Genomic DNA, 26,222 nt, shown 5'->3' on the forward strand with positions numbered 1-26,222 from the left:
AATCAACAAAGTGTCTGCCTGGAGAGAGTCTCCTCAATCAATGTGTAAGAGGTCTATTTATCATGGGACACACCCGGCCCAGGTGTTTTCCATGTAGCTGACGACCCTCCCAACTCCGCCCACCGGCATCCTAACAAGGAAACAAGAACAAAGAGAGAGAATACGGCAGACAGAGTGGGAGGGTCGTCACAGCCTGCACCCTGTTTATGTAATAAACTTTTGTTACTTCGAACTGTCTGCATCTGGGTCTTATCCTGAGGTCTAATCATTTGGTTTTAAATATACTTAAGTATCAAAAGTCAATGTAATTGCTAAAATATACTTAAGTATCAAAACTAAAAGTATGAATATTTTCATATTCCTTAAATAAAGCAAACTCAGACATCATTACAAACGAAGCATGTGTTTAGTGAGTCTGCCAGATTCAGAGGGAGTAGGGATGACCAGGAATGCTCTCTTGATAAGTGTGTGAGTTAGGCAATTTTCCAGTCCTGCTAAGCATTCAAAAGGTAAAAAGTACATTATTTAAAAGTACATTAAAAAGTACATTACCTTCAGCAATGTAGTGGAGTAAAAGTAAAAGTTGTCCAAAGCATAAAGTTGGCAATAATATAAATAGCAAAGTACAGACACCCCCAAAAAACAACTTAAGTAGTACTTTCAAGTATTTTTACTTAAGTACTTTACACCACTGGCAACAGAATGCAGAACGGCATCTCGGAACCCACAACTCGTCGTCCTTGTCACAGATGGGCTACTGCAGCAGACGACCACACTGCCATCTACCAGGACTTTGACAGTAGAGTTAAAGAAAGTACTGCTAATTATGGCACAACATTCCAGTGGCACTCTGTGCACTTCTATCTAACCGATGCTATACTCTGTGCACTTCTATCTAACCGATGCTATACTCTGGCACAAAATCAAAACATCATAAAGAACATCTTCTGCAGAACCAAAGCGCATTTAGATGAGAATGTTGTCAACAAAAAGTTCACCTTCACCCCACGTTATTTTAGTCCCAATTTAGTCCACTTTGGAAAGGTGTTCTGCAGTAAGGTAAATACATGCTATGGTGCAGATGCCACCCCACTCTGCCATAGTTGATGAGACTGAGGTTTTAATCCCAGCGTTTGCGGTCACTAAAGTCCAGACCAACCCACCTGTGAATGACACATTAGGTGACTGTGACGTAGTCTACACAGTAGTGAGCAGGGGAGTTCAGAGCAACCTGAATTGGAAGTTGCTAAGGGATGGATGGAAATGTACAGAATGGGTACCTGGAGGAAAATGGAGGGTCATGCTTTTTGTCTTTCAGTCAAGGGGAGGGTTTAGTACTTTTTAAATATAGTCCAGAGGAGAGTTTAGTACTTTTAAATCTAGTCCAGGGGAGGGTTTAGTACATTTTAAATCTAGTCCAGGGGAGGGTTTAGTACTTTAAATCTAGTCCAGGGGAGGGTTTAGTACTTTAAATCTAGTCCAGGGGAGGGTTTAGTACTTTAAATCTAGTCCAGGGGAGGGTTTAGTACATTTTAAATCTAGTCCAGGGGAGGGTTTAGTACATTTTAAATCTAGTCCAGGGGAGAGTTTAGTACTTTAAATCTAGTCCAGGGGAGGGTTTAGTACATTTTAAATTTAGTCCAGGGGAGGGTTTAGTACTTTAAATCTAGTCCAGGGGAGGGTTTAGTACTTTAAATCTAGTCCAGGGGAGGGTTTAGTACATTTGAAATCTAGTCCAGGGGAGGGTTTAGTACATTTTAAATCTACCCCAGGGGAGGGTTTAGTACTTTAAATCTAGTCCAGGGGAGGGTTTAGTACATTTTAAATCTAGTCCAGGGGAGGGTTTAGTACATTTTAAATCTAGTCCAGGGGAGGGTTTAGTACTTTAAATCTAGTCCAGGGGAGGGTTTAGTACTTTAAATCTAGTCCAGGGGAGGTTATTTAATTTGTAATTTGTATTTCTCAGTGTTTTAGAATCAGTCGCTTATTAGGCTATACAGTATATCGATGTCTGCCCGATGCCGCCCTGCAGCTCTGATTCGCTGCTGGGCATGCAATATCAAGTGTGCCTATAGGCTACTTAGTGTGGTCTCAATCAAATGATCCATAGCCTATAGGCTACTTAGTGTGGTCTCAATCAAATGATCCATAGCCTATAGGCTACTTAGTGTGGTCTCAATCAAATGATCCATAGCCTATAGGCTACTTAGTGTGGTCTCAATCAAATGATCCATAGCCTATAGGCTACTTAGTGTGGTCTCAATCAAATGATCCATAGCCTATAGGCTACTTAGTGTGGTCTCAATCAAATGATCCATAGCCTATAGGCTACTTAATGTAGTCTCAATCAAATGATCCATAGCCTATAGGCTACGAAGTGCATTTTTGGAGAAGCACAGAGCAAAGTTATATTTTTAAGATAGCTGCTGCAATGCTGTAAATAAAACTAGGATGTGTTACACAGTAAAATGGATATTCCAACCCTGAGGCCCGGCCTGCTCTGCTCTTGCTGATCAAACCCTTATGTTGTGCTGCCTAACCACTGCTGTGCTGTGTAGGTCTAAAGTGGCTGTTCCGGAGGAGAGTCCAACAATTATTCAGCTCATGGTGCTGGAAGTAGGCAAATTCATTTCAGCATCTTCATTTGAAGTAGACTTTAACAGCAAGAGGGCTTTGTGTTGGAGACTATTTCAGAAACTATTTAAGAAATAAGATATAGGCCTACCTGTTTGACAAACAACTTTAGGCTATTGGCTGCTATATACATAGATTGTATGTATATAGCAGCCACTCTGTGTTGTTGTATGTTGTCGAACTGCTTTGCTTTATCTTGGCCAGGTCGCAATTGTAAATGAGAACTTGTTCTCAACTTGCCTACCTGGTTAAATAAAGGTGAAATAAAATAAAATAAAAATTGTAAGTTAACGCTTACATTTTTCTGTGTTGGTAGGCCTACTGGAAAGACAGGCCTAACTTTTGAAAAGTACCATGCTAAGATAAACATGCCAGATTTAATTATTTGCAAACAGGGACAGTTTTGTTGCAAACAAGAGAAAGATCAGACAAACATATAGGCCTATCTCTCTGTCCGTTCTTAGCCTGTCAAGACACACTGATTTGGAGTTGGAGAAATATGGTAAGATGAACATATAGGCCTATCTCTGTCTATTCTTAGCCTGTAATTTTGATACTTTGTGTGGTATTGAAAACTATTCTGCTAATATATCAAATTAACTAGAATTGCATGAAATGTTTACAAAATGATATATTTTTTTCATGGACCTGCAAATACAATGATAGATTGATGCAATACTTTTACCATAAAGGAGATCTTTCCACACACAACCTTCTGGCCTTCAGCCCTGTGCGCTATGAACATTCCAGTTTCTAAAACGGCATATCTAAGGCTCTGGTCTGTCCAAGATGAGGGTAAATGGTAAGAATGTTCTCTGCTACCCACTTTGTGTTCATTATTATTTTGGGTATAGGGGAGGGTCAATTGTTGTTGTTTTCAAGCATTCAGGGGGGATTAGGTCAACTTTATTTGCTGAAGGGAGGGCCATCCATTTTCCTTTCAGAGAGTTCCAATTTTCTCCATGTAACCGTTATAATAAATAACATTCACTCTCTAAATAATAACATTCACTCCCTGAAATGAGCAAAATGAAATCTGAGAAGCAGTATTCTTGCATTCAGCAGAACATCAGATACAGGCTATATAATGCTCTACATTATGTTAATATTCACTGTATATAACTGATCATTCCCCAACCTCCACCAATGTACGATGAATGATAAAACACATATAATGGTCCCAGCTCTACATTGTAATGATCATGTTAAAACATGTTTAACCAACAATGATTGCTATTAAGACTGTCTGCACCACAGCTTTTGTTAAAATCAATAAAGAATATCATTAAGCAATATTTACTGTCCTATTTATTTTAAGATGGTGAAAGACGAACCAAACTGAAAAATGAAGTAACTTTAAGGTTCTGTTTCAGTCAAGACCTCAACATCACCTTATGGGATGGTTTATAACTTCCTTACCACAGTCATAAAATATGGTCATGATTTACTGGTTTAACAGCGGTCAGTGCTTCTTTCTTTTCTATTACGGTCGTTCAGGACTAGCATCACTGGAGCTGTTGTTGAACCAAGAGTTTTAATATACTTTACTGATTTATGTACTTTTCATCTCTGAATATGCTGTAGATCCGAGCTCAACAACTTCTGCAACATGGGTGAATGTTGCCAGATGGATGGTGAGAATTTTCATCCACTGGCAATGACAAAAGAGTGAATGTATCTGCAACTGATTTGTATATAAGGGTACTGTTGAAATGTTTATAATTGTTGACAGATTGTGTTCTCATCTTTAGAGTGCAGTGAGAAGAAGAAAATTGCCACTTTGTGTTGAATTTGACCCTTGGTCTTTACTTTGGACTGGTGGAGAGATATTTGTTACTTATACATTAGATTTCTACTCAGCTAATACAGTGCATTTGGAAAGTATTCAGACCCCTTGACCTTTCCACATTTTTTTACATTACAGCCTTATTTTAAAATTGATTACATTTATTTTTCCACCTCATCAATCCGATACCCCATAATGACAAAACAAAAACAGTTTTTTCTAAAGAAATTCAGCTTTTTAAAAAAAAAAAACGACTGGTTTGCACCACCCTGACAATGACTGTTTTACATCTTCAAGAGGGCCTCAAATTGAGCGTGGGTTCTGAAGAGAACAAAATGAGAAAAGATACCTGTTAGAGGGAAACAGCTAGCCTGAGTCACAGATCTGCTTGTGTTGTATTGACAACTCCTATGTTATTGTTTGACGTGACAATGGCAAAGGAGTTAGCAAGACAGCACTAACAGATCTGGGACACAGGCTAGCTCTTTGAGGGAGGGTATTGAGTGAAGAGAAGGTCACGAGTGAAGGTCACAAGTGAAGGGAAGGTCCCGAGTGAAGTGAGGGTCCCAAGTGAAGGGAGGGTCATGAGTCATGTAACACTGATGACTGTAGCTGAATGCTGATATCATTTTATGAAGTATTTTAAAAGGACAATTAAGATTTTCTATTCAGTTCTGTCCAATTCTACTCTATAATGTTCTATTATATTAAAATTCCAGTGCTTGATGGTTAGATTAAGTGAATCTTTGAATCAGATGTGTTAGTCCTGGGCTAAAACAACAATGTGCAACTCAACTTATTTGAGGCAAACCAGAGGAGAGGTCTGAACTGATTCCAGGAAACTACCAGTAGAACTAAGACCTTTGTGTGCTCTTTCAGGACTATTCCATTGGTTCTATTATGCAGGGCTAAATCAAGCACACATATCAATGAAAACTAATACTATTTCAACCAGTTCTGGTAGTGGTCCTGGAGAACCTTTGCATGGTCGTATTTACTCTTAATAATATGTCTTATGTCATCACCATGACAACGTTATGAAGGTGGTGGACATTATTATGACAGAGTTGTTGCTTTTATGACACTGTTATGACACTTATGCAGCTAAAGGTCATAGTGGTGTTGAGGATGTTCTAAGGGTGCGAACATTACTTATATTGAGGGATACATGGAGGCAGGAGCAGAAATCCTGGGGGGGACGGGGGGGACACGACCCCTCCATCCTGGGAAAAATATGATTTGTCCCCCCAATATATCACTGAAACGTAACTATGTAATTTAAATAATATTAATAATACGCAATGAAAGCAATTGTGCTGATTATAGACACTTAATAGCGCGTTTTTAAGTTTCAAAAGATTGCGACCCCCCCCGCCCTTTGCCTCACAATGGTTTGATCCACTGCCAGTTCCTTAGTTTGCACGTAACTGCCGTGAGGTTCATCCAGTCAATCGCGCACACACACACTAGCTGAATATGCAGAGCTAGCGCGCAAATATTAACTATTAAGCTAGCTAGTACCTATTCCATTTATGTGGCGTCGTCAAAGATGGAATCAGCATGCAGATGATATAAGTTAGTGCTTCAAAGTCCCTGTGATAAGGTTAGCGATAAACTGAAGTCCAAACTGAACAGAACTACACTCTTCTACCATTGTCTTATATATATTTAATGGTCTCGTTGCAAAAGCTAAATTGTCGCAAGGGAACTTTTATTTATTTATTTTATTTCACCTTTATTTAACCCGGGTAGCAAAGATTATAGCAAACACCACTGAAACTGAATTGGTGCTCGCTAGCTTTGCAAATTCAGCTATTGTTGGAAGCCAGCCAATATGAAACAAACTATTAAAATTACAAAAGGTTGCAGCATATGTTGTGTAAATGGTGAACTCATACAGCTGTCAACTCTTGTCATTTTAATCCGTTTCACATTTGCTAGCTACCTTTTAGATCGAAGCCCAAATAGAATGATTGAAGATGATAGAAGCTACTGTAAATAACCTACACACTGTGTGTGTAGCCAGCCAGCCAGCCAGGTAGAAAAATGGCAGAAAAATAAAAGACGGACATCAGAGTATTTTTCAATACACCAAAACGCATAGTAAGAACCCTAGTAGCCTAATATCTCAAAGACTAGTTGATAAAATGTTCATAAGAAAGAAATGAAACTCTAATGGAAATGTTTCACAATGATGTCATTAGGCAGAGCAGGCAACAGATGGCACACAGACAGCAGAGTTGGGGACAGATATGCAGCGACAGACTGGCAGAGACAGGGAGTCTCAGGTAAGTTTGTTGAGTCTTTATTTGGCAACATTATGAAAGGTTCTCCATTTTTTTTACTTGTAAAATAGGAACATAATTGGAAAATGCCATGGATACCCCCACTCTCAACTTAAACTGGTGACTGAACTAAGATTTGTTAAAGGCAATGGTATTGCTGTTGTGATTAGTTGTGTAGTTTTGGGTACCGGTAGTTAGGAGTACGGCAAACACCTTATTTCTTTGGTTCCTCAATATACATTTACCATATTACAATGTAGGCTATGTGTTACAGCACTACTTTTGGTGTCCCCCTCAGGAATTGCTCTTGAGAAAATTTAATGTAATTGTCCCCTCCAAAGTGGATATCAGATTTTCGCCCTTGCATGGAGGTATTTGAACCTCTGAAATGAAATGGATGTCCCTCCCCCTGAAGAAATATATTTTTACCTGGCCCTCCCCGAGCGTTTAAAAACACATGTAACACTCCCCCTCCAAAATGATAATTAAAACAAAATAGCAGGGAATATTACATCCCTTCTTTTTAGCCGGCTATCAGTGTTTAACTCGTGATTTCTGTCAAATCAACCCGTGGTTTAGAACCACTGCTCTATTCATACCATATTCATGTTGACCACTAGAGGGAGGCATTTACCAATTTAAACGTTAAGGGCTGTCCACACCAAGGACGACAACTATAATGATACGTTTTACATAACTATAAAACGTTAGCGAGCATCCATACTAGAGGAAAGTTTATTGTTCTACAGTAGCCTACACCTGTCAATCAACTGATCAACGCATCCTATTGCACCGCTGTAGACCTGTTAATGAGGTGGCAAGACAGACGTATGTTCGTTGTCATAGTGACAACTGTAAACAATACTTCAATATAGGCTACATGTAGCCGAATGAAAAATATAATACAGAAACTCGTATTTAAATTAAATGTATAAATTCAACAACAAACGCCGTTTGGCCTGTGCATCTTTACATCATGTCATTGCCTGCCTCGTTGCTCAAGTAGGTTGTAAGTGATTTCCATTTTTCTAAGGATTGTTCTTTTTGAGCTTCTTTTTCACTGTGCTCATCACTGTCTGTCCTGTGCAACCATTTGATACATCAGTGCAACAATGTTATCACTGGCCACATATAAAAAATACATAAAAATAAACTTGTTTTTACATTTTACTGACAGCCAGGGGCACACTCCAACACCCAGACATCACTTACAAATTATGCATTTGTGTTTAGTGAGTCAGCCAGATCAGAGGCAGTAGGGATGACCACGTGTTCTCTTGATACGTGTGCCAATTGGACAATACTAAATGTAACGAGTACTTTTGGGTGTCAAGGAAAATGTATGGAGTAAAAAGTACATTATTTTCTTTAGGAATGTAGTGAGGTAAAAGTTGTAAAAAAATACAAATAGTAAAGTACAGATACCCCCAAAAAACGACTTAACAAGTACTTTAAAGTATTGTTACTTAAGTACTTTACACCACTGGAGTTGAGGCAGAGTTCATCAGTGACACATGGAATGAAAAGGGTGTAGCAAATACTGGACATTTCTGCTGTACTCTATTATCAGTAATAACCTTCAGTCCCACATGGTAGATGTGTTGAGTGCCAGGTCTCTCTCCATTCAGAGAGGTCAGATTCAAGACTGTCTGTCGGTCAGGACTCTATCACATCCTCTTGCAAGTCTCCAAGTGCTGCGTCCATAAATGCATCTGGGAAAGCACACACTGTTCTGTTACCAATGGCAGTTAGGATAGGTGATATCTGACACACAAACATATACTCTGTTGAAGTTTGAACAGGTCAGACTAAGCCTACCTAATTCTGGTCTCCCCATTGATGACTGTTGATGAGCAGGCTGGAGGTAAGTTCTTGGACAGCGTCCCATTGATGGCATGGCAGCGTAGATCAGCTCCTGGAGGCTCATCAAAGACACTGGTCAGTCACACAAAAACACAGAGCACGGATTACATTATCAATAGTGGTTATGATTAGCATTGCAGGATCAACCTAAAGGCTGCATTCACCTTTCTATTTCACTTCAGAATTTTATGTTATGTGAAGTGAAATGGTAAACTCAGGCTGGTTCCACTAGGCTAGGATAGGAAGGTGAATTGGGACAATAGTCTAAACTGTTTTGACCTTTGACCTGATATAAATGTCCTCGCTGTTCGATTGATAGGAATGCTCACAGCAAGGGCATGTCTGTGTGTCCCCTTGCTGATCTTCTCGATGTTGCATGTTCGGCTGCAAACTAGACATCTCTCGGACAACTGCAGCAGGTAATATTCATAAACAAAGTACTTCCTCATTTTATGAGGTGGTGTTGACTGGGACGGCCTGTGACAGGGTGATACAATAGATAGCCAAGTGGTCAATTGCATTTTGGTATAAAAAAGGACAAAGCTTTTTGACAATTTGTATTTATTAAGGATCCCTGGGAAGAAGGCACCGGAAATTTCTGGACCAAAGGTGGCAAAGCTGTTTCTAGTCTGTGTCCGGTCCGAGCAAACCTTCGCCAAGGAGGCCCCTGTTGCCAGTGGTAGCTGTTTTCGACTTCCACGGCGAGTGACATCTCCATGGCTGTTTGGTAGGATCGAGTGCAGTAACATCGATCAAGTCATCCAGGAGCATTCTACAAACTCCATTCCCCAGGGAAGGGGGAGACCCCTTCGGGGAGGGAGACCTGCAGAGTACAGGCCAGTCGGCTGTGGGAAGTAGACGACAAAGGAAAAGTAGGCTGGCGTGGATTCACTTCACATCCAAAATGACTCTACTACTACAAATCAAATCACATTTTATTGGTCATATATACGTGTTTTGAAGATGTTATTGCTGGTGTAGGGAAATGCTTGTGTTGCTAGCACCGACAGTGCAGTAATATCTAACAAGTAATATCTAACAATTTCACAACATACCAAATAAACACAAATCTAAGTAAAGGAATGGAATTAAGAATATATAAATATATGGACGAGCAATGTCTGCATGGCTGGGTAATTAACCCAGCGTTGATTCACTTCACAACCAAAATTAGCTCTACTACTTGTATCTGCTTGGCTGGGTAATTTACCTACTAGTTTATCAAACCAGGTATTTTTTTAATTCAACTTCTCACATAACACATTTTTTTTTCAGTCATTTTTTACGATATAGCTCATTTTGACTTTGTGGCTGTGGTAACTAGTGGAAACCTTAATGCTATGCTTTATACTGATGTAGACTGACTGTAGCTCCAGATTGGATTAGATTCATGCCGGTGACACCGTTACGGTTTGATTCTCCTAGCTCACTGTGTTAGTCAAACTCAGATATGAGTTAGCTACCACCATAGCTGCATCCATTATTTAGTTTTGACAATACAGAAAATACTTGTATGAGCAACGAACTAACTTTGCAAATCTGACTTATAGGCTAACAATAGCTAGCTAGCCTGCCTCACTAGCGTTATCAAATGATAACCAGCAGTATCTAGACGATACACAATAAACTAGTACTTCGCTAGCCTGCCTCACTTTATTACAATTTTGCTACCTACCCTTGAACTCTCTGAGGTGGAAGAGACATGGAATGCGTCCCAAATAGCACCATATTACCTATGTAGTGCACTTCTTTTGACCAAAGCCTTTTTGTCTTCAGGTGGCGGCAATGCCCTTAGTCTGCCTCCTGTCCCTCCTATCACCATGGATACACCTTCCTGAAAACAATGGCACTATACTTTGCTGAAACCTGTTCTGCCAGTTCATGTCCTTAAATATGAGAAGGTTCCAATGTGGTTAGCCAAAAAGATGACAAGATAGTTCACACATTCATCATCTAGAGTTGCTATCAAACAGAAATCAGATTTCTGGTTTGGCCATAACTTGTTTACTGCTTGCAGCAGGGCACGTTTACAGGAATTCTTTTCTCTAACTGTAAGTCACATGATTTCATTAGAAATCTTTCTGCAGTGAGGGTGTGTGATGTAAGTCAAGGAGTCATTGGATGAATGTCAACAAGATTCAAACTGTGCTTTAATTAAATCTGACAATACCAGTTCACGCTCTAAAAGAAGACAAGAAATGAATGTAGGCCATTGAAGGTCGAAACGTCAATCTTTTAAACTTGTCTAATAAAACCACACATTTTTAATAGTGAGCGAGCGTTGTGCCATTTATTTTCTAATGATGGCTTCACATCAACTACTCACGTTGATTGACCACATTCTACTTATTTCCAAAATGTGAATGCAGTCCATGAAAAGGTATTTGGATTATTTGCACAGCTATTGTTCTCAGGTGGCTGCCCTGTCCTTGCCCCCTAGTCCTTCCGTGTCTTACATGATACCTACTGCATTACATTTTCCCCTGCCATTCATTATCACCCATGGTTTACCATTGTAAATGTAGGAGTTTTTAAGCATACGGTATTTTGTCATGTTAGAGGTGTAATGCAACTATATTTCGATTTGGCACCATGGAACTTTTAATGACTTTGGCTTTTAGAATAAACAAAGGGACAGCGGAATTTCCACACGTCTCAAGTGTTGATGTGCCATGTGCTGGCATGGTTACACGTGGTCTGTGGTTGTGAGGCCAGTTTGACGTACTGCCAAATTCTCTAAAATGACGTTGGAAGCGGCTTATGGTAGAGAAATTACATTTAAATTCTCTGGCAACAGCTCTGGCAAACATTCCTCCAGTCAGCATGCCAATTGCGCACTCCCTCAACTTGAGACATGTGGCATTGTGTTGTGTGACAAAACTGCACATTTTAGAGTACCCTTTCATTGTCCCCAGCACCTCCACCTGTGTAATTATCACACTGTTTAATCAGCTTCTTGATATGCCACACCTGTCAGGTGGATGGATTATCTTGGCGAAGGAGAAATCCTAACTAACAGGGATATAAAAAATGTGAACACAACTTTTTTTTTCGGACTCTAAAGTACTTTTTTTCTTACCTCTACCGGATCGTTGGGTCCCCCGGCGGGACCGTTGAGCTGACATAGGCTAATGTGATTAGCATGAGGTTGTAAGTAACAATAACATTTCCCAGGACATAGACATATCTGATATGGGCAGAAAGCTTCAATTATTGTTAATCTAACTGCACTGTCCAATTGACAGTAGCTATTACAGTGAAATAATAATATGCTATTGATTGAGGAGAGTATTAATGTATTAATAAACCAATTAGGCACATTTGGGCAGTCTTGATACAACATCATTAGCACAAATGCAATGGTTCATTGAATCAGTCTAAAACTTTGCACATACACTGCTGCCATCTAGTAGCCAAAATCTAAATAGCACATAGACTCCTAAGTCATATAATGGCCTTTCTCTTGCATTTCAAAGATGACGAGAGAAAAAAAAAGCATGTTTTTTTCTTTGTATTATCTTTCACCAGATCTAATGTGTTATATCCTCCTACATTAGTTTCACATTTCCACAAACTTCAAAGTGGTTCCTTTCAAATGGTATAAAGAATATGCATGTCCTTGCTTCAGGTCCTGAGCTACAGGCAGTTAGATTTGGGTATGTCATTTTAGGCGAAAATTGAAAAGAAGGGGCCGATCCTTAAGAGGATCAAGGTTACAAGGTTACATTCAGACGAGTGTTGTGATGCTTGTGAGTGTCATAGAGCAAAACAACCGACGTGTGTGTTCCTGATGACACTCAGCTTTCAATGGGTTTGTATTAGTTTGTAGGGCCACAACATTTTGGCCGTCTCAGTCTCCGGACTTGAAACCCATTAAAAACCTGTTGTTTGAATTGAAGAGGACAGTTCATGAGCGCAGATGAAGGATATCAAGGATAAGGAAAGATTCTGTGATGAGGAATGGTCTAAGATCCCTCCCATTGATTTAGGAGATCCCCTCCAATCTCATAACACATTTTAGAAAAAGTGTCCACACAAGGGCAGGGTGCTGGAGTATTGAAAACAGAGCATCCAATCATTTTGACCACTTTCTTAGATTATTATTTTGTAAAAAACGTTTTTAAAGAGCAGACAATATCACTCAGTATTTTATGCATATATTTACATTCAAATACATATTTTTGCTCATCTTTATGAAAGGACCCAATAATTCAGACCCACTGTATATGGGTGAGTCAACTTATTTGAATGACATTATTTAATATGATTTAATATATGTTATTAACAAAGTGTGTTCCATTTGAAGTAGAAATTGAAAATAAACTTTATTACTTTAAACAAAATGTTGAATAATTCCGAGACTACAGAAAATATGTTGTCTGTTATGTTAAACAACTGCAGTCAGGGTTGCCTTGGTTGTAGTGTTTTGACTGTAGAAAAACAGCAATATCTAAAGTTGTCCCAGGTGAGGCAGGCAGCATGCGAGGGAGGGGCAACAGCTTCTGCACCTGCACCTTGACAGACTGGAATGACTTCCATGGTTTACAAGAAATCACCTGACTGACTAGAAAGGGAAAACCTTCAAGATAAGGGTGACCTGTCACTTCATGAAGTACAACTATGCCCCCACATCACTGTAAAACATCAGCTACATCTCCACTTGTAGACATACGATTCTAGCTAACCAACTCAACAGGCAGGTAAGGACGTCAATAAAGTACCTATTTTAAGACACAAGCCTGAACCACGTTCTTGATGCATGTTTTGATACAACAAATGCAGTAGTGTAAAAAAACACAAGAATGGTGCCGTCTGGTTTGCTTAATATAAGGAATTTGAAATTATTTATACTTTTACAATTGATACTTAAGTATAGTTTAGCAATTACATTTGCTTTTGATACTTAAGTACATTTAAAACCCAATACTTTTGGACTTTTACTCAAGTAATATTGTACTGGGTGACTTTGTCTCTTTACTTTTACTCAAGTATGACAATTGGGAACCTTTTCCACCACCGAATAAATGGGTGTTTTGTCTTTGCAAATTGAGTTTTATATGAGTTTTGACTTAATGCTAATTATTTTATACAAAGCCTTCTGTATGATGGGAGGGGTTGAATGGAGCTGAAGGGTGGGACTAATAACCACAAGATAACCTTCTGTAGTACGATAGTAACTAATGCATACATTTCATTTGTAAATATAGGCATTATGATGTAGGCATTATGCTGTAGGCATTATGATGTAGGCATTATGATGTAGGCATTATGCACATTCCAAAAATGTAATAATCCCTGCTCCCTGTGTCGCTCACAGGGAGCAGGGAGGAAAAGACAAGAGTCAGCAACAAAGCAAGCCAACTCGTGCTGTAGTAGACTAATAGCTGCCATAGCTAGGTTATTTAGAAAATAAAGGAAAGCCGCACACTCTAAGAGCTCAGATGCAAAGATTTAATAACCAACGTTTCGACAGCTAAGCTGTCTTCATCAGGGTATCATCACAAACACTGGGAGATAAGTCATTTATATAGTGTCAAGAGACACACAGGTGTTTGTAATCATGGCCAAGTATGGCCTAATATCATTGGTTAACTGAAATATTTAAAAAATGGTATACAAGAAACATACAAAAAGACAAACAAATGGATAACATATGATCATAGCATTTGTAGTCTAAAAAGTATCTAACAAACAATTACAATGGCAAAATCACAATAATCACAAGAATGGCTTCAGATCAAAGTCTATGTTGAGACCGAAGGGAGCAAGTGTCTTTAAATTAAAGATCCAGGCAGCCTCTCGTTTTAACAATAAATTATCAAGGTCACCCCCTCTCCTCGGGAGGGTGACATGTTCGATGCCAATATAACGCAGAGACAAAATCGAATGGCCTGCCTCCAAAAAGTGGGCCGCAACTGGGTAAGTCAGGTTTTTGCACCTAATGGTGCTACGGTGCTCTGAGATACGTACTTTTAATTCACGCTTTGTTTTACCCACATCATTTTTACCACAGGGACAAGTTATAAGGTTAGTGGAACACGTAATAACACCTTTAATTGGGATAGATTTCCCTGTTTGGGGGTGTTTGAAGGATCTACATTTGTAAGTGCCATTGCATTGAGCACAGCCATTACACTTGTAATTTCCATCCAGTATGGGCGCAAATAGGCGTTGTTGAGGAATATCTTGGGGTGGTAAATCAGAGTGTACCAATTGGTCTCTGAGATTTCTGCCCCGCGAGAATACGACCAGGGGAAGATCAGAAAACACATTACCAAGACTATCATCATATTTCAGAATGTGCCAATGTTTGTGAACGATTCCTTTAATTTGTTCAGAGCACTTTGAATAGCGGGTAGTAAGAACGCATGAATGCGTCTTTTTGCGAGACTGACCTTGAAAAAGGTCATGTCTCGATTTGTTTTGAATTTTCTCAATGGCAATATTAATCTGATCATTGTTGTACCCCCTCTCCTTGAACTTATCCTGAGTCTCAGCCATATTTCTGTCGAAATCTGATTGTTTAATGCAAATTCTTTTGATTCGACAGAATTGGCTGTAGGGCAAACTATTTTTCAAGGGAAGTGGGTGACAACTATCAGCCCTCAACAAACTGTTACGATCAGTAGGTTTCCTGTAAAGATCAGTGTATAAAACATTATCTTCACACAAGATCAGAAGATCAAGAAAACTGATTTGACGTGTATCAGATTGCATAGTAAATCTCAAATGTTCAGAACAGGAGTTAAGAAAAGCATAAAACGACTGGAGCAGTTCTGCATCACCCCTCCATAGAACAAAAATATCGTCAATATACCGTTTCCAAATAATGATGTTAGGCAAGAAAACATTTTTGAGAGGGTTGAAAATGGATTGTTTCTCCATGTAACCCACATACAAATTAGCATAGTTAGGAGCCATGGGAGATCCCATAGCAGTACCCTTCGTCTGAATAAAGAAATCATTTAGAAACATGAAGTAGTTATGTGTGAGTACTATTTCAGCCAATGTTATAATGCAGGCACTGGAAGGTAGCTCATTAGGGTCACGTTGCAGAAGAAAATGTTCCATGGCTTCAATACCGCCCTCATGCGGAATATTTGTGTATAACGACTCAACATCAAAAGTAACTAACAAGGTGTTCTCAGGCAGAGGATCAAGAGATTCAATGATAGAGATCATACTGCTGGTGTCCTTTACAAAGGAGGGGAGCTGTTCTGAGATCATACTGCTGGTGTCCTTTACAAAGGAGGGGAGCTGTTCTGAGATCATACTGTTGGTGTCCTTTACAAAGGAGGGGAGCTGTTCTGAGACCATACTGCTGGTGTCCTTTACAAAGGAGGGGAGCTGTTCTGAGATCATACTGCTGGTGTCCTTTACAAAGGAGGGGAGCTGTTCTGAGATCATACTGCTGGTGTCCTTTACAAAGGAGGGGAGCTGTTCTGAGATCATACTGCTGGTGTCCTTTACAAAGGAGGGGAGCTGTTCTGAGACCATACTGCTGGTGTCCTTTACAAAGGAGGGGAGCTGTTCTGCGAGTGGTCTAATAAAAAAGTCAACAAAAGTAGATAGATAGAGGGTCCGTTACTGCATCAATGCCCGCTACAATAGGGGCCGTTACTGCATCAATACCCGCTACAATAGGGGCCGTTACTGCATCAATACCCGCTACAATAGGGGCCGTTACTGCATCAATGCCCTCTACAATAGGGGCCGTTATTGCATCAATGCCCGCTACAATAGGGGCCGTTATTGCATCAATGCCCGCTACAATAGGGGCCGTTACTGCATCAATGCCCGCTACAATAGGGGCCGTTACTGCATCAATGCCCGCTACAATAGGGCGCCCTGGAGGGTTTGTAACATTCTTGTGTAATTTCGGCAAAGTATAGAAAGTGGCAATTTTAAGGGTGTTGGATGGCCAGAAAGTCATATTCTTTTTTGGTTATCTGACCAGAATTTAAATAACCATCTAGGACAGTAAAGATAGTATTCTGAAATTGGGAAGTAGGGTCACTTCTGAGTTTCTTGTAAAAGGTGTTGTCAAGCAGTTGTCTATGACACTCATTTACATAATCTGTCCTATCCATGAGTACCACCGACCCACCCTTATCAGCAGGACGAATAAGGACTGACGTATCAGATTGTAAATCAAGCAAAGCTTTTTTTTTCATCCTTAGATAAATTATGGAAAGATTTGAAGTCCTTTTTATTCTTAAGGAGATGAGCAACATCTTTTTCAACAAGTCTGCAATATGTCTCAATAGAGTGATTGCGATTGGCTGGAGGTACAAAATAACTCTTGCTTCTAAAAGGAGTCGGAGTATGTACAGGTAAGTAACCTACTGGTTCAATAGAAGTATCAGGATTGGGGGAGCTAAAGTATTCCCTTAAACGGATGTTTCTAAAAAACTTAAACATGTCTACCTTAACGTCAAAATCGTTACACTGTGTTGTAGGCACAAAAGATAACCCTTTATTGAGCAAAGAGACATGGGCAGGGCTCAATATCTTGCTTGATAAATTAAAGACACTCAGTCCCGTGGGTTCTGGGACCGTGTGAACGGTCTCCTCTGCCTCTGATAGTCGTTTCTTCTTACCCCGTCGGGTGCGGCATCTCGTCGATGCGCGTGCCTGCGGCCACCTGCGCCCTTCCGTTGGCCCGGTCTCTCTTTGAATAAAAAACTGCCACTGGAAGCTGATGAGGCGCTGGTTGTAGAGTGTTGGTCAGACCGGGGTGGATCAAAGTAAGTGTCATCCCTCCTGCGTCTGCCATGGAGAGGAGCAGGACCTCTTGTCAGGGTTTCTCCAAAAATAGACTTTATCCTCGGCCTTGTCTTTTTTGTCTTGGTTGAATTTCTTGATTTTAAGTTCCTTTATTTCTGTAGACAGCTTGTCCTGGAGCGCTTGGTTAGTTTTCATCAGTTCATTGAATATGCCATCATCATTAACAGCTATTTGTAGAGCTGTGCGTTTGTCTTTAATCGTATTATCCATTTCACTAAAATCCTTTTTCAACTGGTCAACAATTAATGTCATTAAATCAATAGAGCACTTGTTCAGGATGGCACACCAGCGCTCACAGAAATCATCTGTGCGTTGTCCCAATGATGGTTCTTTTTGCCACCTGAGTCCCCGTGGAATAATGCCTTGACGTACGTAATCACTAAGAGTGACTATATGTAAATGCGTTCTCGTCTGGCGCTTAGATAAATGTAACAGTTCTTTCGAGAGGTCAGAATTACCTCCCGGCATGTCAAAAGCTAGGTTATTTATCATCCAATATGATTAGGTAGTACCTGTCTTGACTGCCTCAAACTGGCAGAAGCTAGTTAAGATTTATAAAGTTAGCTAGTTAGGCTAATTAGGCTGCATGCGCTTTCTTCTCCTACAGTTTCAACTCGATTCAGAATGTTAAGTTGCAGCCTACCAGTTGGCACTTGGTAGTTGTAGTCTATCCTTCTCCTTACATTTTGTATTCTGTCATTCTTATTAGATTCTCTGTTGATTAGATATGACATAACTTTGACTGTCGCCTAGTGCCAATTTGATGACTTATGATTGGTCGACAACAAGTTACAAGTGTGGAGCATGGGGGGTGGGCCTCAGGCAGAGAAATGATCATAAATTATGCCCTACTCACGAGGCCCCTTGATGATGTGAGGCCTGAGGCAATTGCTTCTTCTGCCCACCAGTGACTGTTGTTCAAATAATTAGTTTTATTGAATATAGAAATCTATTTCTATCTTACGCATCCTAAATAATGCCATGGATTCCATTTTAGAAAATGTGTAAACTTGAAGGTAAAAAAGGGAAGCATTATGTAAGATGCAAACCTGGTATCTCCACTTGATTATAGACTACTGAAGCCAACAATTTACCACTGCACCAAGGAGTTATGATGAAAATTGTGGAGAAAAAAACCATCTCTGATAATCACACGCTGCTATTTACTGCTGACCAGCAAATGTCACTAATGTGCATTGTGAACCGGTAATTAACTGTTTATGCAGCACAATTTGGTGAAAGCTCCGAAGCCTTCAGTTTAGCAAGAGTCAGGGTCAGTCTCTAGTTTAGTAAGAGTCAGAGTCAGTCTCTAGTTTAGTAAGAGTCAGGGTCACTTACACACAGATGCACTCTACATAGCAAATTAGCACAGGTGGCCGCCTAGATCTTCCGTCTGTTTTCCGTAAACAAGCGCCGTAACATGGAGATATGGCTGTCTGGGAACACTAGCCCTAACCCTGTGAAGGTGTGTGGTAATTTAAACCTGTTAGTGTCCCCTTAACAGGCGGATCCCATTAGCGGGATCGATTTGCCAACAGTCAGTGAAAAGCTGAGCGCCAAATTCAAAACCACAAAAATCTCATAATTAAAATTTCTCACACATACAAGTATATCATTTTAAAGATAAGAGTCTCGTTAATCTAACCACAGTGTCTGACTTCAAAAAGGCTTTACGGCGAAAGCAAAACATTAGATTATGTTAGGACAGCAACTTGACAAGAAAAACCACACAGCCATTTTTCCAAGCAAGGAGAGGCATCACAAAAACCAGAAATACAGCTAAATTAATCACTAACCTTTGATGATCTTCATCAGATGACACTCCCAGGACTCAATGTTACACAATACATGCATGTTTTGTTTGATAAAGTTCATATTTATATATAAAAAAAAACATTTTACATTGGCGCGTAATGTTCAGAAAATGTTTTGCAACCAAAACCTCCGGTGAATGAGCACATCAATTTACAAAAATACTCATCATAAACGTTGATAAAATATTCAACAGTTAATGAAAGAATTATAGATAAACTTCTCCTTAATGCAACCACTGTGTCAGATTTCAAAATAGCTTTACGGCAAAAGCACACGTTTGCAATAATCTGAGTACGGAGCTCAGCCATCAACCACAAGCCAAGCAGAAACGCGCCATCTTGGACTCAACAAAACTCAGAAATACCATTATAAATATTCCCTTACCTTTGATGATCTTCATCAGAATGCACTCCCAGGAATCCCAGTTCAACAATAAATGTTAGTTTTATTCGATAAAGTTCATATTTAAGTCCAAATACCTCCATTTTGTTTGCGTGTTAGGTTCACTATTCCAGGCGTGCGCTTGCTATCTCCAGATGAAAAGTCGAAAAGTTATACTACAGTTTGTAGAATCATGTCAAACGATGTATAGCATCAATCTTTAAGATGTTCTTAACATAAAACTTCAATAAAATTCCAACCGGACAATTGCTTTCTCTTTAGAAATGAAGATGAAGTCAGCTCGCTCCTGAGGCCAAGCGCGCGACTGAACAAGTGTCTTATTCTGGGACACCTGTTTCCAGAAGCTCTTGTTGGCTATCTATTCACAGTAAAAGCCTGAGACAACGTTCTAAAGACTGTTGACATTTAGTGGAAGCCTTAGGAACTGCAAAATGACCCCGTTAAGACTACAAATTCAATAGAAATTCACTTGAAAAACTACAACCTCAGATTTCCCACTTCCTGGTTGGATTTCTTCTCAGGTTTTTGTACGTTAATTACGTTTCCAAAACCAAGCGATGCGTTTTAACGTTCAGAACGAGCATTCAGAGCTCTTAACAAAACTCCCAAATGAAAGATACTATCGTCAATAGACTTTAAAAGAAGTTAGCGTCCATGAATGGGTTTGGTCACAGATTGTTTTAAACTCATTTAAGGAGGCTACTTGCAAATGTATTTCATATTTTCTGTATATAAAAAAATGCAATTTCTGGCACTAGTATTTTGTCATTTATTTAGATAATTAGTTGGAGGGTATTTTGCACTTTGAGACAGAATACATTTCAATATTTGTTTGCCCATCTGTCTTTAGTGTTGGTTGATCATTCACTCATTTTATTTTACCTTACTTTAACAAACTCTAAAAAACATTTTATGTCTTCCTTGCCAGACTTTAGAAGACTGCTGCAGCCCGTCCATCTTTTGGTGGTGGGATTCCCCACAAGGTGGAGTTAAAGTGATGGAGAAGCCTGATGAGGGGTCACCAGGTGCAACAGGTGGTGAAGGGGACAGAAGAGATATCACACCTCTTCACAACACTGGCACTTCTGATAGCACACGAGATATTGTAGCAATGCTACAGGGCTTCATGTTGAATCAACAGCAGTCAATGCAAGCTGTGCAGCAACAGATACAGCAGCAGATCAGCCAGCTACAGGAGGAGGTGCAGAAAGGAAAGACAAAGCAACAGTGTGTTGTGACCCCTCTGCCAGCAGCAACCCCAGACACTTTGACAAGACCAGCTCCTCAGTCACCAGGTAAGTTGTTCAACATGCAGCTCTTTGAGGATGAAGACACAATTCACAACAATTAAAACAGTTCATAAGCAGTCTGCAAAACAACCACTTTCTGCATGTATGCTGATGTACAATACTATATCTCACCCTCCATTCTAGACCCAGCAGAGGAGGTATTAGGTGAACACCTTGACAAGAAGGAGGAGGAAGCAGAGAGGGTAAGACACACTTACATCATTTACATCTTCAGTGGTCATGCTGATCATGTTCCTGTAATGTACCATGTTTCATTTCAAGGTCAAAGCTAATGTTGAGGAGTTCCAGCATGCTTTTGTTGTAATATATACTGCTCAAAAAAATAAAGGGAACACTTAAACAACACAGTGTAACTCCAATTCAATCACACTTCTGTGAAATCAAACTGTACACTTAGGAAGCAACACTGATTGACAATACATTTTACATGCTGTTGTGCAAATGGAATAGACAACAGGTGGAAATTATAGGCAATTAGCAAGACACCCCCAATAAAGGAGTGGTTCTGCAGGTGGTGACCACAGACCACTTCTCAGTTCCTATGCTTCCTGGCTGATGTTTTGGTCACTTTTGAATGCTGGCGGTGCTTTCACTCTAGTGGTAGCATGAGACGGAGTCTACAACCCACACAAGTGGCTCAGATAGTGCAGCTCATCCAGGATGGCACATCAATGCGAGCTGTGGCAAGAAGGATTGCTGTGTCTGTCAGCGTAGTGTCCAGAGCATGGAGGCGCTACCAGGAGACAAGCCAGTACATCAGGAGACGTGGAGGAGGCCGTAGGAGGGCAACAACCCAGCAGCAGGACCGCTACCTCCGCCTTTGTGCAAGGAGGAGCAGGAGGAGCACTGCCAGAGCCCTGCAAAATGACCTCCAGCAGGCCACAAAAGTGCATGTTTCTGCTCAAACGGTCAGAAACAGACTCCATGAGGGTGGTATGAGGGCCCGACGTCCACAGGTGGGGGTTGTGCTTACAGCCCAACACCGTGCAGGACGTTTGGCATTTGCCAGAGAACAACAAGATTGGCAAATTCGCCACTGGCGCCCTGTGCTCTTCACAGATGAAAGCAGGTTCACACTGAGCACATGTGACAGACGGGACAGAGTCTGGAGACGCCGTGGAGAACGTTCTGCTGCCTGCAACATCCTCCAGCATGACCGGTTTGGCGGTGGGTCAGTCATGGTGTGGGGTGGCATTTCTTCGGGGGGCCGCACAGCCCTCCATGTGCTCGCCAGAGGTAGCCTGACTGCCATTAGGTACCGAGATGAGATCCTCAGACCCCTTGTGAGACCATATGCTGGTGCTGTTGGCCCTGGGTTCCTCCTAATGCAAGACAATGCTAGACCTCATGTGGCTGGAGTGTGTCAGCAGTTCCTGCAAGAGGAAGGCATTGATGCTATGGACTGGCCCGCCGGTTCCCCAGACCTGAATCCAATTGAGCACATTTGGGACATCATGTCTCGCTCCATCCACCAACGCCACGTTGCACCACAGACTGTCCAGGAGTTGGCGGATGCTTTAGTCCAGGTCTGGGAGGAGATCCCTCAGGAGACCATCCGCCACCTCATCAGGAGCATGCCCAGGCATTGTAGGGAGGTCATACAGGCACGTGGAGGCCACACACACTACTGAGCCTCATTTTGACTTGTTTTAAGGACATTACATCAAAGTTGGATCAGCCTGCAGTGTGGTTTTCCACTTTAATTTTGAGTGTGACTCCAAATCCAGTCCTCCATGGATTGATAAATTGGATTTCCATTGATTATTTTTGTGTGATTTTGTTGTCAGCACATTCAACTATGTAAAGAAAAAAGTATTTAATAAGATTATTTCATTCATTCAGATCTAGGATGTGTTGTTTTAGTGTTCCCTTTATTTTTTTGAGCAGTGTATATTACATTTTGATCATAAGCTATGTCAAGTCAATCCCACATTTGTTTAAAGTGAATTGTAACTGGATCTAGTGAAAACACTCATTTCTGGATGTATTATTGATCCAAAGCCCCATCCAGAGGTTTCAGCTGCATTCCTTTTCAATCCAGAGAAGGGCTGGGAAGAGAAGATTCACCAGGGAGAACTGAAGGTGGGTGTTGACTAGGATTGTAATGAGTAGGCTACTCTGAAAAAATGTACTTCCATAAAATCACAGATAGAATCCACTGTTGTTCTCTTACATTGTGAGATCTTAAATTTCATAGAGGTACACTTGGAATGTTTTATAGTAGTTTATTGTGGACCATTTTGTAATGTTATGGCTGCTGTCTCCACACGTATATACTGTACCTTCAACTTAATTATGTAAAGTTATCAGTATCAGTATGACTGATGGCGTAGCAGTCGGACGTGTGTTTTGAACATTAAATAAACTGTAGTATTTTGCTAATAAAATTGCTCAGAAATAGCTTTTGTTTAACAAATGAAATATATATATTTTTTTCTAAATAATTATTGCCACCCTGTTTTGAAAGCTTTGTGCACCCATCCCCTTGTGAGGATAACATCACTGATCCTTTTTCTATTGTGTTTTATGAGTTGGAGAACACAAAGTTGGATTCTTAGACCACACAAATTATCAAGGAACAACCCTAAATCCATAAATATGGGCACCCTCATAGATATCATCCTCTCCAACTTGCCCTCTAAATACACTTCTGCTGTCTTCAACCAGGATCTCAGCGATCACTGCCTCATTGCCTGCGTCCGTAATGGGTCCGTGGTCAAACGACCACCCCTCATCACTGTCAAACACACCCTAAAACACTTCAGCGGGCAGGCCTTTCTTTTCGACCTGGTATCCTGGAAGGATATTGACCTCATCCCGTCAGTAGAGGATGCCTGGTTGCTCTTTAAAAGTGCTTTCCTCAGCATCTTAAAAAAGCATGCCCCATTCAAAACAATTTAGAACTAAGAACAGATATAGCCCTTGGTTCACCCCAGACTTGACTGCCCTTGACCAGCACAAAAACATCCTGTGGCGTTCTGCATTAGCATCGAATAGCCCCCGCGATATGCACCTTTTCAGGGAAGTCAGGAACCAATATACACAGTCAGTTAGGAAAGCTAAGGCTAGCTTTTTCAAACAGAAATTTGCATCCTGTAGCACTAATTCCAAAAAGTTTTGGGACACTGTAAAGTCCATGGAGAATAAGAGCACCTTCTCCCAGCTGCCCACTGCACTGAGGCTAGGAAACACTGTCACCACCGATAAATCTACGATAATCGATCATTTCAATAAGCATTTTTCTACGGCTGGCCATGCTTTCCACCTGGCTACCCCCACCCCGGGCCAACAGATCTGCACCCTCCGCAGAAACTTGCACAAGCCCCCCCACTTCTCCTTCACCCAAATCCAGACAGATGATGTTCTGAAAGAGATGCAAAATCTGGATCCCTACAAATCAGCTGGGCTAGACAATCTGGAACCAATCTTTCAAAAATTATCCGCCAAAATTGTTGCAACCCCTATTACTTGCCTGTTCAACCTCTCTTTCATATCGTCTGAGATCCCGAAAGATTGGAAAGCTTCCCCCTCTTCAAAGGGGAAGACACTCTAGACCCAAACTGTTATAGACCTATATCCATCATGTCCTGCCTTTCTAAAATCTTCGAAAGCCAAGTTAACAAACAGTTCACCGACCATTTCGAATCCCACCATACCTTCTCCACTATGCAAGTTTCCGAGCTGGTCATGGGTGAACCTCAGCCACGCTCAAGGTCCTAAATGATATTATAACCGCCATCGATAAAAGACAGTACTGTGCAGCCGTATTCATCGACCTGGCCAAGGCTTTCGACTCTGTCAATCACCACATTCTTATTGGCAGACTTGACAGCCTTGGTTTCTCAAATGACTGCCTCGCCTGGTTCACTAACTACTTCTCAGATAAAGTTCAGTGTGTCAAATTGGAGGGCCTGTTTTCCAGACCTCTGGCAGTCATTATGGGGGTGCCACAGGGTTCAATTCTCAGGCCAAATCTTTTCTCTGTATATATCAATGATGTCACTCTTGCTGCTGGTGATTCTCTGATCCACCTCTACGCAGACAACACCATTCTGTATACATCTGGCCCTTCTTTGGACACTGTTAACAAACCTCCAAACGAGCTTCAATGCCATACAACACTCCTTCCGTGGCCTCCAACTGCTCTTAAACGCTAGTAAAACTAAATGCATGCTCTTCAACCGATTGCTGCCGGCACCCGCCCGCCCAGTATCACTACTCTGGACAGTTCTGACTTTGAATATGTGGACAACTACAAATACCTAGGTGTCTGGTTAGCCTCCAAACTCTCCTTCCAGACTCACATTAAGAATCTCCAATCCAAAATTAAATCTAGAATCGGCTTCCTATTTCGCATCAAAGCCTCCTTCACTCATGCTGCCAAACATACCCTCATTAAACTGACTATCCTACCGATCCTTAACTTTGGCGATGTCATTTACAAAATAGCCTCCAACACTCTACTCAGAAAATTGGATGTAGTCTATCACAGTGCCATCCATGTTGTCACCAAATCCCCATATACTATCCACCCCTGCGACCTGTATGCTCTCGTTGGCTGGCCCTCGCTACATATTCATTGCCAAACCCACTGGCTCCAGGTAATCTATAAGTCTTTGCTAGGTAAAGCCCCACCTTATCTCAGCTCATTTGTCACCATAGCAACACCCACCCGTAGCACGCGCTCCAGCAGGTATATTTCACTGGTCATCCCCAAATCCAACACCCCCTTTGGCCGCCTTCCAGTTCTCTGCTGCCAATGACTGGAACGAATTGCAAAAATCACTGAAGCTGGAGACTTATAACTTTAAGCATCAGCCATCAGAGCAGGTTACCGATCACTGGAACACATGTCACGTCTCTCGACGAGAGGTGGGTGTAGGAATCAGGCGCAGGAGAGGAGATAAATGCAATCACAAGAGTTTAATAAAGTCCATCAAAAAAACATCCAGGCACAGTACCAAAAACACAGTCCAAAATAACCAATAGAACGAAATCCTAAGGACATATACCTGAATGAAATAGATGAACAAAAAAATAACGTCACCCAACAATAAACAGGGAAACGAAAAACAAACCCGCACGAAACAAAGCGGGTAGAGAGAAAATAAATACCCAAACTAATCAACCTAAACAAGGAACAGGTGCACAAACAAAACAGACAAGACTAAACGAAAAGGAAAAAAGGATCAGTGGCAGCTAGTAGACCGGCGACGACGACCGCCAAGCACCATCCGAACAGGGAGAGAAGCCACCTTCGGTGGAAGTAGTGACAACACAGCCCATCTGTCAATAGCACACCCAACTACCTCATCCCCATATTGTTATTGTATTTTTTTG

At 40.9% G+C, this 26,222-nt stretch overlaps 1 protein-coding gene and 1 long non-coding RNA gene across 7 annotated transcripts in view; one reads left to right on the forward strand and one right to left on the reverse strand.

The window, feature by feature from the left end:
- Positions 1-8,155: 8,155 nt before the first annotated feature.
- LOC115202474 (uncharacterized) lies at positions 8,156-10,658 on the reverse strand. The gene is made up of 3 exons (XR_003879993.1): positions 10,244-10,658; positions 8,524-9,413; positions 8,156-8,417 (listed from the first exon to the last, which is right to left on the reverse strand). It is a non-coding gene; the product is annotated as an uncharacterized LOC115202474 (long non-coding RNA).
- A 2,492-nt stretch (positions 10,659-13,150) lies between these two features.
- Positions 13,151-26,222, forward strand: part of LOC115202443 (interferon-induced very large GTPase 1) — a 35,537-nt gene continuing 22,465 nt past the window's right edge. For 2 of the 6 annotated variants that reach the window (XM_029766587.1, XM_029766588.1), the window contains exons 1-4: positions 13,151-13,268; positions 20,501-20,867; positions 21,006-21,064; positions 22,884-22,964. In XM_029766587.1, coding sequence (XP_029622447.1) covers positions 20,570-20,867; positions 21,006-21,064; positions 22,884-22,964 — 438 coding nt within the window. In that variant the 5' untranslated portion in view covers positions 13,151-13,268; positions 20,501-20,569. Of the gene's footprint in view, positions 13,269-20,500; positions 20,868-21,005; positions 21,065-22,883; positions 22,965-26,222 lie in introns of those variants that run through there. The other 4 variants (XM_029766582.1, XM_029766583.1, XM_029766584.1 and 1 more) reach the window with 3 other exon arrangements.

This window comes from Salmo trutta, chromosome 11 (assembly GCF_901001165.1).
Source record: "Salmo trutta chromosome 11, fSalTru1.1, whole genome shotgun sequence".
In the NCBI taxonomy this organism is placed as follows: domain Eukaryota; kingdom Metazoa; phylum Chordata; class Actinopteri; order Salmoniformes; family Salmonidae; genus Salmo; species Salmo trutta.